A 14,337-nucleotide genomic window follows, 5' to 3' on the forward strand; every position below is an offset into this window, starting at 1 on the left:
ACATCCCATGATCAGAAAACATTAATCTTTACGTTTTGCAATTTGAATTCTTTCGATTTACAATTATTCATCAAGTTGTGAATAAATAAAGATTTCCGTAGAACTTGCCGCCTTTCAGACATACTGAACAGGTTCATGGCTTTTTTTTTCGCATTCAGATATGTTAAGTAGGACAAATACATAATTATAACAACACAGACATGTTCAAATTGATTGATTGTATGCTGATAATAGCTATTCTTTTCAGCAGAAATAAAGCTTGAATTTTGCTGGCACACAGTGCAGACATTACATTATTTTCTTTTCTGATGAATCAGACTGAGAGTGCAGCTTTCAGCTGGCTAATAACATATTGATGTATAAATGTTTAAGACAACGCAAATTAATCTGAGTTGACGGATTAGGTGAATGATGATACTATGATCTTGGACTTCTTACAAGTCATATGTTTCAGGCTAATTAGGTGAAGATCAATCGAATAGCCTGTGTACGGACAACTATATATAGTATAATCATATATAGACATAACAATGAAGAAAACTAAACTACATATATTCTCTTCAACATCTAAAAGAAACTAAAACAACTCGACAAAGAGCTATAAATTAATTATGATCAAAAGAAGAATAAATTTTCGAGCAGCAAAATTTTCATATACTGGTCTCTAGCTAGTATACATGTCGTTAGGATAACCTGGTTAATTTTCTAACAAGAAATCATGCAGTAACTAGGAAGATCTTTTGTAAAAACAGTGATCACAGATATGTTCACACTCAAAGAATTTTTCAGTTCAACCAAAAAATGAAGGATGGTCCAATCAGTTTTTACCTCTACTTTGTATATTCAATCATTTGATTTTGCCCGTATAATCATTTTTCTTAAAGCATGTAATGAGGATCAGATGCTTTCTTCTTCTGATCCAAAGCCAAGAATAGCTTTCTTATAAGTTACATTTTTCATTTTGTGTATATATATACATAGTAGCTGAAGATGATGTCTATATAATTAAGTCTACCAAGCTGCAAAAAACTTGGTGCAAAAAGTTAAATACTCTATATAATATGATCTTGGTTTATATATAGAGCTATATATATGGTCCAAATTAATATTTGTGTTGAGGGAAGTAGTGAGTTGTATTTTTCTTCCTCTAATTATGCTTGTTTGACATTTTAGATTTTGATGGTTAGAGTTGCAAAATAGTCCACCCTATTTTTAATTTTCGTCAATTTGGGAGACATTCGATCACCAGTCTTCTAATGCGTTCGAAATATGCAAGATTATTTAATTTTGCAACCCCTGTAATATACAAGATTAAGGATAAATTGGATTTATTGTACTGTATGTTAAGGGGTAGCAATATATTTAAGGATTCTAGCTACAGGAATGGCAATTTAAGGATTCTAGCTACACGAGTGATAATAACCCATAATTCAGTGTTTCTTTGCAATTAGATGACTCCGATCACTGGAATTTTATAATTCGCTGAAAGAGGATAAAATTAGGGTGTTTTAGATTATGATTTTTGTTGTCGAAGCATCTAATCAAACCCCTACAAAAGGGTTGCTAATGTAAATACCAATAATTTATTAATTTTCTGTAATTTCCGAAGCTCTTTTTTTCATGTCATAAACTTATGTGTATTAGTACATTACTTACACTTGGTAAATGACTTATAAGTATAATGCAATTTGACTCGTTTGTAAAAAGGATTAAAGATAATTTTCGTTCCCTAATTTTAGGCCATTCTCGTTTTAGTTCCCTAAGTTATTAGGGTTCTATTTTGGTCTCATAAAACTGAAAAAATCTCGATTTTGGTATAAATTTGATCGAAAAGTTGAGTCACTCGCCGGAAAAAGTCACATGCCAGGCATGAGACTTTTTAAACTCGGGCTTGCATTGTGATTGGTTGAAAATAAAAGGCTTAAAGGCAATTTTCGTCCCCTAACTTCCAGGTCATTCTCGTTTTAGTCCCCTAACTTCAGGCCATGTTTTCACCACATCATCTTTTTCAGCCAATCACAATGCAAGCCCCAATTTAAAAAGTCACATGCCTAGCATGTGACTTTTTCCGACGAGTGACTCAACTTTCCAATTGAATTTGTACCAAAATTGAGATTTCTTCAGTTTTACAGGACCAAAATGGAACCCTAATTAATAATTTAGGGGATTAAAACGAGAATGGCTTGAAGTTAGCGGACGAAAATTGCCTTTAAACCTTTGTAAAAATATAAGCTAACAACAATGTATAAAAAATAGAAAATAAGTGTCTCTCTCTGTTTGAAATATAATGTTTGGAGCAAAGCTGATTTACAAAATAATATAAACTTCTTCACATTTTGAGTTTACAAAAAGGAAACCAAAATATTGTTCACAAATTAGGCAACAAGTTCACAAAAACTAGTTTATATATGCAGTCTTTTTAAAATGTCATCCCTTAACATATAAGGCATAAATATTATTAAATGCAATTTAGTTATCATTTACGTGGCTAGCAGGCTAATTGGATGATTTAGCAGTAAAAATTATATTTCATGCACATCAGCAATTTCTGGTGAATTATAAAATTTCGATGACTGGAGTTTTCGAATTGCTAAAAATTATTGAATTATGAGTCATAATTTTCCACCTCTATAGCTGAATCGTTAAATCAACACCCATCTAACATATAAAGCAGTACGTACAATTTAACCTAAAATGCCTAACAAGCATTATTATAAGAACGAAAAATATAATTTTGCCGAGACATATACATGCACTTCCAACTAAATGCAAGAAACAGGCCACTAGTTTAAATTACCAAAGTGTTACACATGATATTTATATTTATTTCCAAGTTAATTAATAAAAACATACACACACACACATATATATATATATATTCAATTGAAACATTTTCTGGACTAGAATTAATTAGTCAGGTGGGATAATTATATATACAGACCTTCTAGAAATTTAAGACATGCTCCAACAAGAATCTTTTGAGGTTTCTTTCTTTTCTTTCTCTTTTTTTTTTTTTTTTTTCATTTCCTCAAGCAAGATGTAATAACTTCATCAATGTTGAAATGGGCAACACTGTAATTGCACAGGTACAATCATTAATGACTTTTGAATAGCCTAAGTAGCAGCTCCCAGCAATGGTCAAGTACCGTGTACCTTAAGACCCATAGTAGGTAAGAGCTTGGAAATTAATCACACCACTTCTCTTTTTCCTTCCTCTTCACATTTATATTCCAAGCTTTCTTGTTTAATCACCTCAACCAAGACAAATATTTATCCCATACAAGATCTCTTGTAAGAATCCTACACTTACCTAAATCCCCTCACTCCCACCTCTTTGTTTGAACCATGATGTTAGAAAAAGAACATTTGATCATATTTCTTGCTCTTGAAACCCCTTTTGTTTCAATATTCAAGTAATTAAGAAAATTTGCTCCATTTTCTTGTAGTACAATTAAATCAACAACTACTGCAAATAAACTCGATCTTGCGAAAAGAATTACATTATATATATCCTAGATATGTTCAAGAATTTGTTTCTTTTTCACTCTTCTAGCATATACAAGAATTTTTTAGGTTAATTTTCTCGATTTCTTGCAGAATTGAGTATGTATATCTAACAAACTAGGGTTTTTAATTTATTGGTCTTGACGAATTGATATTTCTTGAATTATTCAGCTGGCATAGTTAGAAAAGACCAAATTAACACAAGAAATAGGTAGGAGGTTAGCTAGCAATGGAAGGATCAGGAGAAGTGAAGGAGGAAAAGCTACCGCCCGGCTTCCGTTTTCATCCCACAGATGAAGAGCTCATCACCTATTATCTCATTAACAAGATTTCAGATGCAAACTTCACAGGGAGAGCTATTGGAGATGTCGATCTCAACAAGTGCGAGCCGTGGGATCTTCCAGGTACTTGTTCTAACATTCATACAATTAACTAGGGTTAGGGTTCATATGACAAGATCAAGCATGCCAAAATTAGGGTTTTTAGAAAAACAATACTAACTAGCTAGACGTGTATGTTTAATTATGATGCAAGATTTACGTACCGTTTGGTTCTTGTAAAGAAGATTAAATTAACATATTGATGAGAATTAAACACTACATACACACTCTAAACCGAAAATTAGTGCTGGGCTGGCATATATGCTTGCAGCATGCATGTTTGGACACACATAGACAAACCCTAGCTAGCTATTACAAGATTCATAGGAGAAGAACTTTTGGTAATAAGCTTCGAAGTTGATTTCTTTTATCATTTGTGTGTGTGTGTAATTAGGGAAGGCAAAAATGGGAGAAAAAGAGTGGTACTTCTTCAGCCTCCGGGACCGGAAATATCCGACAGGAGTAAGGACAAACCGCGCCACCAACACCGGGTACTGGAAGACGACCGGGAAAGACAAGGAGATATACAACAGCAACACCTCGGAGTTGGTGGGAATGAAGAAAACTTTGGTGTTTTACAGAGGAAGAGCTCCCAGAGGAGAAAAAACCAATTGGGTCATGCATGAATATCGCATTCATTCTAAATCTGCCTACAGAACCACAAAGGTATACACTTAATTAGTCTTTTTCTTTTTTTTCTTTTAATTCTAAATATATCTATCTATCTATCTATATATATATGTGTGTGTGTGTGTGTGTAATTTTGCGGATGATCTTCAGCTGCTGTTCATGATTGGAGGTAGCATATATATAGATCTCCAAATTGGTTCTGATCATCAAAGCCATGCATGTTAAAGTGCTAATTAACTAGAATTCAAACTATTTTAAACAAATTTCAAGAATTGCTGAAAAGACGTCTCCGTTTTCACCAACTTATTATAATTGAAATTATTGAGTTATTAATTTAGCAAAAATGTTTTTTCTTGCCAACATTATGAGTTATTACAAACTTTTATAAATTTCATCATAATCAAATAATTAGTGGAGGGATTTGCATCTATCTTTTCCCGTATATATATATTATGCTTTAATTTCCCCTTCTTAGGTGAAGAACAAACTAAAATTTAAAAAAAAAAAAAAAAAAAGAAGAAGAAGAAGAAAGAAAGACAACTTTTCTCTTACCAAAGAACTAAGTTACTTCATAAATTAATATATAAATGTTTAAATTGCTTGTACTTATAATTAACCCAACGTTTGTTCTCAACTAATTATTACTTCAACGCTCCAAGAAAACATGTCTATATGACTACAACTTAAACTTAGTTTTACATTTGCAGTTTTCTTGCAAGATTGAAGACCGATTAGTCTTTGACGTCCATCAAATTCTACTTCATTAATTAATCACACTGTTATTGTTTTATTTGCAGCTCATTTTATATATAGATACATACATATATATATATTTCACCATTTAGGCACATTAAATATATAGAAATACTACTCCAATAATTAAATTAGAAAAAATTATAATTTTAGTCCGGTAAGTATGAAGGTGGCTATTTTAGTCCTAACGATTCTATATTGGCAATTTTATCTTGTATTTTTAAGGATTTCGCACATTGAGGATAAATAATCAAAATTTGCTAAAATAATTGAAAAAGTACATATGACAAGCTTAATTGACTGCATTTCTTTTAGCTATTTTAGCAAATTCCGACATTTGCTTCTCCTCATTGCTCAAAATTTTTTAAATTAGAACAGCATTGCCCAAAATGAGTTCGTACAAAACTAAAATTGTCGCCACATACTTAAAAACTATAATTGCAATCTTCTCGATTACTATAAACTGTTGGGTTATATGTACGTATACTAATAAAGCCATAGTTCATTTTATGAATTGTCATTCATGTTTTTGTTACCCTAATTGAATTATGCAGCAAGATGAATGGGTAGTCTGCCGTGTGTTCCAGAAGAGTGCTGGAGGGAAAAAGTACCCTTCAAACCACCCAAGGGCAGTCAATCCCTTCACCTACAATGTAGAAATGCCCCAAAACCCCATGCAACCACAGATGATGCAGCCTGACAATTTTCAGTTCCCTGCAAGAAACTACGTCACCCCAGCAGAAATTCAAGAATTCAACAAGGTTTTCAGAGGTGTTGGCTCAACCAGCATGATCAACTTCCCAGTCCCACCACAAGTCAACTACAGTCCCGTCGGAGCGGGTGGTGCCGGAGGCAGCTGTTTCACCATATCAGGCTTGAACTTGAACCTCGGTGGCGGTGCTATCCCGGCTCAGCCGTTCATGAGGCCAGCACCACCACCCCCCGCCCCCGGAATGAACCAACAAGACGTAACTTCAGCCATGCTGAGTGCTGGTGCTGCAATTGCTAGTGATCATCAGGCTGCAGCAGGCTATGGAGGGGACATGAATAACGCAAACACAATGAGTAACAGGTTCATTGGCATGGAGCAGTGTGCTGATTTAGATAACTACTGGCCTTCTTACTGATGAGAAAACAAGAAGATCTGGTGATGTTTGGAGGCAAGTGTATGATAAATTTGTAGGTAGGAAAGAAATTTGGAGTAGTTGATCAGTGCTGCTTTTTGATTTGGATATTGGGTTGAAGAGAACTTAGTTTGTTTGATGTGTTAAGGGTCTTTGTTTGATAGGGGTCTGAAGTGTGCTAAAAGGATCATCACTTCAGGAGCTGCTGTTTGTTTTGTTAGAATTTCCATCTAATTTATGCAGCTTTCAAATTTCATAATCTGAGACTCCTAAACTCTGCATGACTATCCTGTTCAACCTGCAAACATTTACAGTAAATAGTATGCACATTTTGATTTAAATTAGATTTCTACGGTAAATTACTGTCCAATCCACTAAGGTTTATCATAATTGCAATACTTCCTTTTATTTAAAACAATCACGAATATCCCCTAATTTTAATGGTCGTTTTCAGTCCGTTAGCCTTTATTATATTTTTATCATTTTTTTGTAGCGAACTGACCAAAATGCTCATGTGGAGTCTAATTTATAGTTTTATTTATTTTTTTTAATTTTTTTTAACAAAGTGAATAGTTCTTTTATAATTTTTCAAATTTATCTATCCGCCTCATCCAATTTTTTAAATTTTTCAAATTTAAAATATATATATATATGTATTTATACTATTATAAAAGAAAATCTGATCGTACCAATTCTTTATTGTCACGTTTTATACTTTCATTCATTTCATTCTTTCAAAAGAATTGCTTATAATAGTAATTTTAATATTATTTTAGAATTATAATTTTTTTTCTCTCAACCCACTATTCCATTTTTCTCCCATATTTTCCATATTTTTTGCCTCACAAACCTCCATAACTTTAATAAACTCGATTACAATTAGTTTTTTTCGCTCTCACATTCTTCGTATATATTTTTTCTTACAAGCTTTCATATTTTTAACTTATAATTTTTTCTTACAAACTTACTTTATCCCCACATTCTTTTTCTTGAATACTTCTTTTTTTTTCATCACTTCACTACGTTTGTCTTATAATTTCTTTTCATCGTAACACTATAATTTTTTAAATGCTCACAAGAATCGAGTGCTACAACAACTAATATATATAAATAAGAACAAAACTAATAATTCTAAACCCTCGATAACAGAATTTATCAAATATAAAAATAAAATAAAATTTTCTAAACAACGAGAAAATATTCATAATTATATCAAACTTTATAAAAACTTATTTTAATTTATCATAAATTTTATTGTATTTCAGTTTTGGACAGAATAAATGTCAAACTAAAATATCTTTAGGTGGAATTATGTATCCTTCAAGAAAACAAATCAAGTGAATTATAGACTCCATGATAAAATTCTTTAACAGAGAAATCAACTTCAGTTGGCATCTGCTAATGCTACCGAAAATTCAAGATCCAAATATAACATTAATTTTCCAAATTAAAGTCCTTGAATCCAGTAACGATTTCAATGCTTGAACTCCATACCCAACACCACCAAAACAAGAAGGAAACTTGACTTCTGAAACGAAGAAAAATAAGCATAAAAACGTACTAAGAAGTTTTTCCAGCCATGGGCGTTGCTGAGATGACAGGATACTAGAATCCAACCAAATTCCTGGGAATAATATAAATCAGACAATATAACAATAAACAAATTTTATAATTTACGGGCATGGACAGATAGGATGTATGAGTTGTTGAAGAACTGTTCAAAATGTGGCGTAGAAGGCCAAAAAGGATTTAAACAAACAAAAAGGGGCCTGGCAGACAGACTTCGAGTGCCGTGATACACACAAATACCGAACTATCATTTGAACTACAAGTTAAACATCCTGGAAACTACAATAACCTATACCCCAATTCTCTGATCTACATATGAAACTGAAATTCGCTAAACTTCAAGATTGACAGTGTACTTCATGAACGGATAGAGCTTCAGGAACTCCGAGCCAATGTGAAGAGGACGACGCAAACCTGCAGAGAATGGTAAGCAACAGTAAAATAATGTAACAGTGACATCAATTTTCAGAAGTCAAAACTATGTCCGCATCAATGAGGCAACACTAGTGCATGCAGATGAAATTAGTATTATTTCTTCTCTACTTCGTAATAACCAACTGACTCTCCAAAAAGAGTAGAGAAGACTGCATATATTCCAACTCTGTATCCACTCATACCAGCCAAGTAACGATCGGTCTGTTCATGCATGTATTTGTATGTGGATAATGTTTACTGATAGATAAAAATTTTAATATATGTGGATAATCCTGGCATAGAAAAAGATTCACTAAAGTTTTAAATCACACCTTGTGTTAAGAGAGAGGACCGTGCCTTTACTGGCTTTACTTGTCCGGATGTACACGTTTTCCCTTGCGACGAGAGTGGCTTGAATTACCATTTCGGATGGGCTTTTTCGTCTTTTTGCTGCAACAAATATCCGTATAGAAATTATTAATTTTTCTATTGTTCCCGACAATCCACAAGCAACACTCTAATTTATTTCTCAAACAGCAATACGAACATGCAGAACAATACTAACCCAAAGATGGCTGAACATGTTTTCAACAGAAAAATGATGGGCAAAGCCAGGAGTGCAGAGGCCTACAACATAAACGCTCAGTTAACCAGCAAATATTGCACCCATATATAGACTAATTTGTGGCAAGGCCATAAAAGTGTTTTTAAGGACTTACAGAAAACCAAACCAGCTCTTTCGTTGCGAGAGGTTTTGTAAGCTCATGACTCTTCAGTTTCTCTTCAACTTTGCCTTGAACCTTCATCAGGGATAAGAAAGTGCTTGGAGATCAACAATTATATGTAGTATACCATGCAAGAGATTTAGCACTATAACATTTAATCTTTTTGTGGTCAATGAATATTCTTAAGTTAGATACTAACATGCAGATTGCAGATAGGACCAAAAGACACTAGCATACCTGATGGTGGTATGTAGTTGCTGACTCGAGGAATTTTCCATAAGCATGGACCACCTCCTGCGTATACGGCTTCAAAGCAGTACGTAATTTGTCAACATGAGGTCTTGCAGTAGTGGCAACCTGATCAATATATGGCTTGCTGAACTTCCTCAATTCCTGAAAGGTTACACATTTTCTTCAGCTTGTAGAAGGTGTAGAAGGTAAACAAACGAAGTTGAGCTGATATGCATCTAACCTGAAGATAAGGATCAGCTAGTTCCTGCCATTTTATGATGTGTGGAGTCACAGCATTTTTCGACACTTCATATATCTCAACAGTTTTCGCAGTCAGGGTTTGCACATGTGGCTCCACATTTGTGGTTATCACTACCCACTGTTCCTTAATGGCTGGTATCCATTTCTGCGCACAGGACATGAAAAAAAAGAAAACTCAAATCAATGGAGTTATAATGAGTAAAGTTCACCAATTAATTAAGACATAGAAAAGCAAACTGTGATGCTACTCTCACTTTGCATCCAATTAAATATTTTAAGCAGACAATTTACACCAGGCCAAAGGCATTGTAGCCCAAAAAGCCAATTTTTGAAATGTACCAACCAAGTTCCAGTACCATTAAGCAATAACAACTAATACTAATGTGGACACTGAATAAGCAACAGAAAGGAGACAAAGCACCACCGGACAGAGGCCATATTTCCATTTACAGCACTAGCCTTGAGACAATCAAGTATCAACAGCAAAAATGCTAGCATATTTGTAGGTGACTGGGGGGAAGTAGACTTACAGTTTTAACTGCTTCCACATGTGGTGCAGCCCACTCTTCAGCTTTGGCCTTCTTTTCAATAGCCTGATACAGAAAATGAGTTAATTCATAATATACTGAAGGAAACCATGTCTTGCAGCATAAATAGCACTGCTTTTCATAGATGCTATCCATGATGAAATATGGCAGAGATGCAGCTCAAATACATGCCTTCTGCAGCAACAACTCCAGAGCAGGTTTTCCATGTGCTTTCCAGTTCTCCAACAAAAGTGACTGAAATACAAAGACAATCAAAAAAATATACACTAGAGGGAGCCAAAAACATTAGCTTCATAAAATATATACAAATACCTGATAATTATCAAAATGAACTGCAAGCCAAGTTGGAAGCCAAGAACCATGAACCTGATCATGCACATCACAAAAATGATGATCTTGAAAGCAATAAGAAGATGATATATCCCATACAGAAAGATACTTCTTGACAAAGACCATGTAAAGTTTGGGAAGGATGGACACAGCAAGCATGTAAAGGAAGATATTTTTAAGAGAGCACAAAGCTCATGCAGAAGTTCTGAGCAGCTGGATTAAGTATCACATCTTTTGAACTTGCAAAAGCATAAATTCGATGAATTAAGTTCTTATGGTTTGCAGGGAAAATTCAGGGGCACATTTGAGTGGTATATGTGCATATTACCAATCAACAACAAGAATTGTGTCAACAACCTAAGCATAATTGAAAAGGAATTGCAAAATAAAACACCACTCAATAGAATAAGTGTTAAGCAAGCTGCAGGTAGCCTGACTATCTCTTTTTCTATATGAAGAGTATGGGTTAGGAAACATAGCGTTTTCTAGGGTAGGAGCGCAAGCCTGTCGAATAGTATCACAATAATCACCATGATACCAATTAGATTGAAGTGCTCTACTAGAAAGGTGAGTGACTTGCATACTACCACACAAAAACTTAAGTGGCTTTAAACTCATGGTGAAAACTAATGGGCCAAAGCAGCTGGGCTACCCCTGTTGTTGGTAAATATAACTTCAATTTCCTATTTTACAACCATAGTCTTGAAGTTTGATGAGTTTTCCAGTCAAACCATTGGTGATAATTACAATTTTAGACGAATGATTATAAGCAGCACCTCCCCGATCAATTGTGATTAAAACATTTACTGCACGGGCTATAAAAAGAAAAAGGTAATTTAATGAAATTATACCTCTATCAACTCTTTGGTTTTGGATGCTACTTCAAACTTTGCCTTAATCATCTCTTCCTGTAAAAAATTTCATACAGAAAGAAACATAAATCAAGCATTCCAATCACATGAAAAATGAATCTAACAGGTAGTTGAGCCATTGCTCACATACCTCAGCAATTTGAAGAGCACGTTCTGTTTTACGTAACTTCTTCTTCTGGTCATCAATGGTCTTTTGAAGCTGTCTCGCAATTGAAAAAGAGCAATAACAAAATTAATTCATAAAATCAGATCCAAGCACTGGAAAATAATTGCCGCTATTTTCTTTTCTTCAATTAGCATGAGGTGGTATGATTAAATCTAACTGGACTAACAAGCAGATGAGTGCATAAATTTTCCACTGAAACTAAACGAAAGTCCATGGAGTTTCATTCTAAAAAATCAAATGCACCAGTAAAAGGTGGTGCCCATTAGGTCTATCCTAAAGAATGAAAACTAGATTCTCAAGGAGCAAAGTGACCGGCACAACCAAAATTTAACACATAAAGATTTGGCCGCTAGATGTCATTACTTAGCACATGAAAGTTTATATGAAGGTTACAACTTTATGAACTATCCCAAAACATCCCAGATACAACGGACTTACAGTCTCAAATTTAGAATTCAACTCAGAAGCCTTTTTCTCAGCTTCAGTTGCCCGGGATTCCAATATCTCTTTTTCCTTAATTTTCACATCAATGTCTTCTCTGAGTTTCTCCACTTGCTTTTCCAAGTCAGCAGCTCTTGCATGTGCCTTCCCCGCCTGTTCTGCGGCGTCTAATTTGCCCTTTTTCTAAGAAAGAGACAATACAGATTCAAAATACATATAGTAAAGCATTTTAATTAGCATGTGAACTAATTAATACCACCAGAACAATATCACAATCTTATTGTTCCGAGATCCTAACACTCACTTGCAGAGAAGCAATTTCATTCTCCAATGATAGAATGGTGTCTGTTTTTTCTTTGATTATCTTCTCCTTAGCAGCAATCACCTCGTCTTTGTCTTTTATTTCTCGAGTTTTCTCCTCGATATGGGATTCTTCATACGCAAGAAAAATGTAAGAGAAGAAAGTCATTCCCACCTAAGATGCAAGTTAATCATTCTATTCCACGGCATAACAACACAAGGCAGACAGAGTAGACAACAAAAGTAAAGCAGTTCACATGCTGCACTTGAAAACCACAAAAGTGATGCTATACATAATAAATCCAGATTCAAATAATGTTACAACCTGAAAGAAGAAGGTTTGATGCTATGGTATTCACTTTTATGGAATAAGCATAATCAAGAAGCATTCTTTTGGACAGAAAGAGAAACAACAGTGTAAGATAATGTTCTCTCTCCAGGATGACATACTGACTTTTCCCTTTAAAAAATCCACAAAACATGAATACAAAGTTACTAAATCTACCAGCTAAAACCTTTAACACAGGGATCTTCATCTTCCCAAATCAATCCACTACATCAATGCATCTTGATAAATAAACCATTCCTTAGGTACCCTATTCCATAAAACTATACAAAAACAACCACCTCCGACACAAACACAAGCAAGCAAGCACGACATTAGCACATAACACAGACACCAATGTCTCCACACAAAACCCGAGTTTCGGAAGCAAAAAATCCAGCCCAATCAACAAGACACTGCCTTGAAGTGGGACCCAAGAAGGGTACACAATTTCAAAGCAATACATAAACATTGTATTACTCTACTTCAGTATCTGCAAAACAACATGCACGCGGATATACAGCACCAAGATGCTCAAAATACTAGCTCAGATCATATACTTACTTTCACCTTTACTTCGACAGTTAAAACATAATACATATTGTTCACTAATCATTTCTTATGTAGCACTAGCGACTGCTAATCACATAACCTTCTCTTTCCTCGGCAAAAAATAAGCTTAAAATCTCACCACCAAAATCAACACTTACATACTCGCCACTAAAACAACGCAACTAAGTTAATTCTTAATCGAGTTATCCAATCACAGAAACAGTTTGAAAAACTTTGACCAGACTAACCGAGATTGTGGATCTCGGACTTCAGCTGCTCCAGGATGGACGAATCGGGCCCGTCTGATCTGACCACTTTGACTTCGTCATCAACTGAGATTGAGCCATCAGCTTCAACTCTGAAGTGGGTGAGAATTAGGGAAAGTAACAGGGTAAACACGAAGAACTTCAACGCCGCCATAAAGCCAGTAACGGAGGCTCCGGCGCCCCGGCGATCCAATTTTGAGCAGAAATTCTCCGTCTAGGACTTTCTTCTTTGGAAGTATTTCCTTTACAGTTGGTACTGTGTTTTCCTTGAGAAACCCACGTTAGGCACGAGAGACTTTAACATATACCACGAAATATCTTTTTTCTGAGTGCTTACAGCAGTACCATAGGGGTTGTTGAAAGGACAACATTGCCCTTGCTAGCTGTTTTATGTTAGACCACCTCGTATTCAAATTACTTGAGAATACGTATTTACAACAAAATCAACTTTAGTTGCTTGTCAATTTTTCACGTAAAATAAACTTAAAGTATTTTTTAATTTATAATTTATATTTCCAACAGGTTAAATTGAGCTCATTTATTACTTAAAATTGTAATTTTCTCGCATTCATTTCTATAACTTAACTTAAATATTTATTTAATTTTAAGAAAAATTATATTTTTTAATCCCACACGATATAGTGTGTATGTACTTTTGATCCCATATTTTATGGAATTAGCACATTTAGTCCCATTAAAATAAATATTATATCAAAATTGTAATACATCATATCGTGTGAGATTAAAAGTACAATTTTTTCTTAACTTTTTTGGGAAAAATAAGATTAAAAAACTCTTAATCTGATGTTTATATTTAAATGAACTTCAATTAAATAAAAAATCATAAACTTTCAATCATCAATAATTTGTCGGTAAATTATATTTATTATTGCAGAAAGAGCAGGAAAGGCAAAAGCTGAAAACAGGTGGGTGGTGGTGGAGGGCA

General features: G+C 34.3%; 2 protein-coding genes across 2 annotated transcripts; one reads left to right on the forward strand and one right to left on the reverse strand.

Moving 5' to 3' along the window:
* Window positions 1–3,201: 3,201 nt before the first annotated feature.
* NAC038 (NAC domain containing protein 38) lies at window positions 3,202–6,669 on the forward strand. Its single transcript, XM_011083809.3, has 4 exons — window positions 3,202–3,291; window positions 3,676–3,908; window positions 4,279–4,550; window positions 5,822–6,669. The coding sequence occupies exons 2-4, from the start codon at window positions 3,734–3,736 to the stop codon at window positions 6,392–6,394; spliced, it is 1,020 nt and encodes a 339-aa protein (XP_011082111.1). The 5' UTR covers window positions 3,202–3,291; window positions 3,676–3,733; the 3' UTR covers window positions 6,395–6,669.
* Window positions 6,670–8,041: 1,372 nt separating this feature from the next.
* LOC105164957 (uncharacterized) lies at window positions 8,042–13,683 on the reverse strand. The gene is made up of 14 exons (XM_011083808.3): window positions 13,374–13,683; window positions 12,253–12,380; window positions 11,946–12,131; window positions 11,472–11,540; window positions 11,321–11,377; window positions 10,452–10,505; window positions 10,311–10,373; window positions 10,122–10,184; window positions 9,572–9,736; window positions 9,337–9,492; window positions 9,094–9,174; window positions 8,940–9,001; window positions 8,707–8,824; window positions 8,042–8,374 (listed from the first exon to the last, which is right to left on the reverse strand). Exons 1-13 carry the CDS (start codon window positions 13,543–13,545, stop codon window positions 8,743–8,745), a joined length of 1,338 nt encoding a protein of 445 aa, XP_011082110.1. The 5' UTR covers window positions 13,546–13,683; the 3' UTR covers window positions 8,042–8,374; window positions 8,707–8,742.
* Window positions 13,684–14,337: the final 654 nt, after the last annotated feature.

This window comes from Sesamum indicum, linkage group LG6 (genome assembly GCF_026168435.1).
Source record: "Sesamum indicum cultivar Baizhima isolate 11 linkage group LG6, ASM2616843v1, whole genome shotgun sequence".
In the NCBI taxonomy this organism is placed as follows: Eukaryota; Viridiplantae; Streptophyta; class Magnoliopsida; order Lamiales; family Pedaliaceae; genus Sesamum; species Sesamum indicum.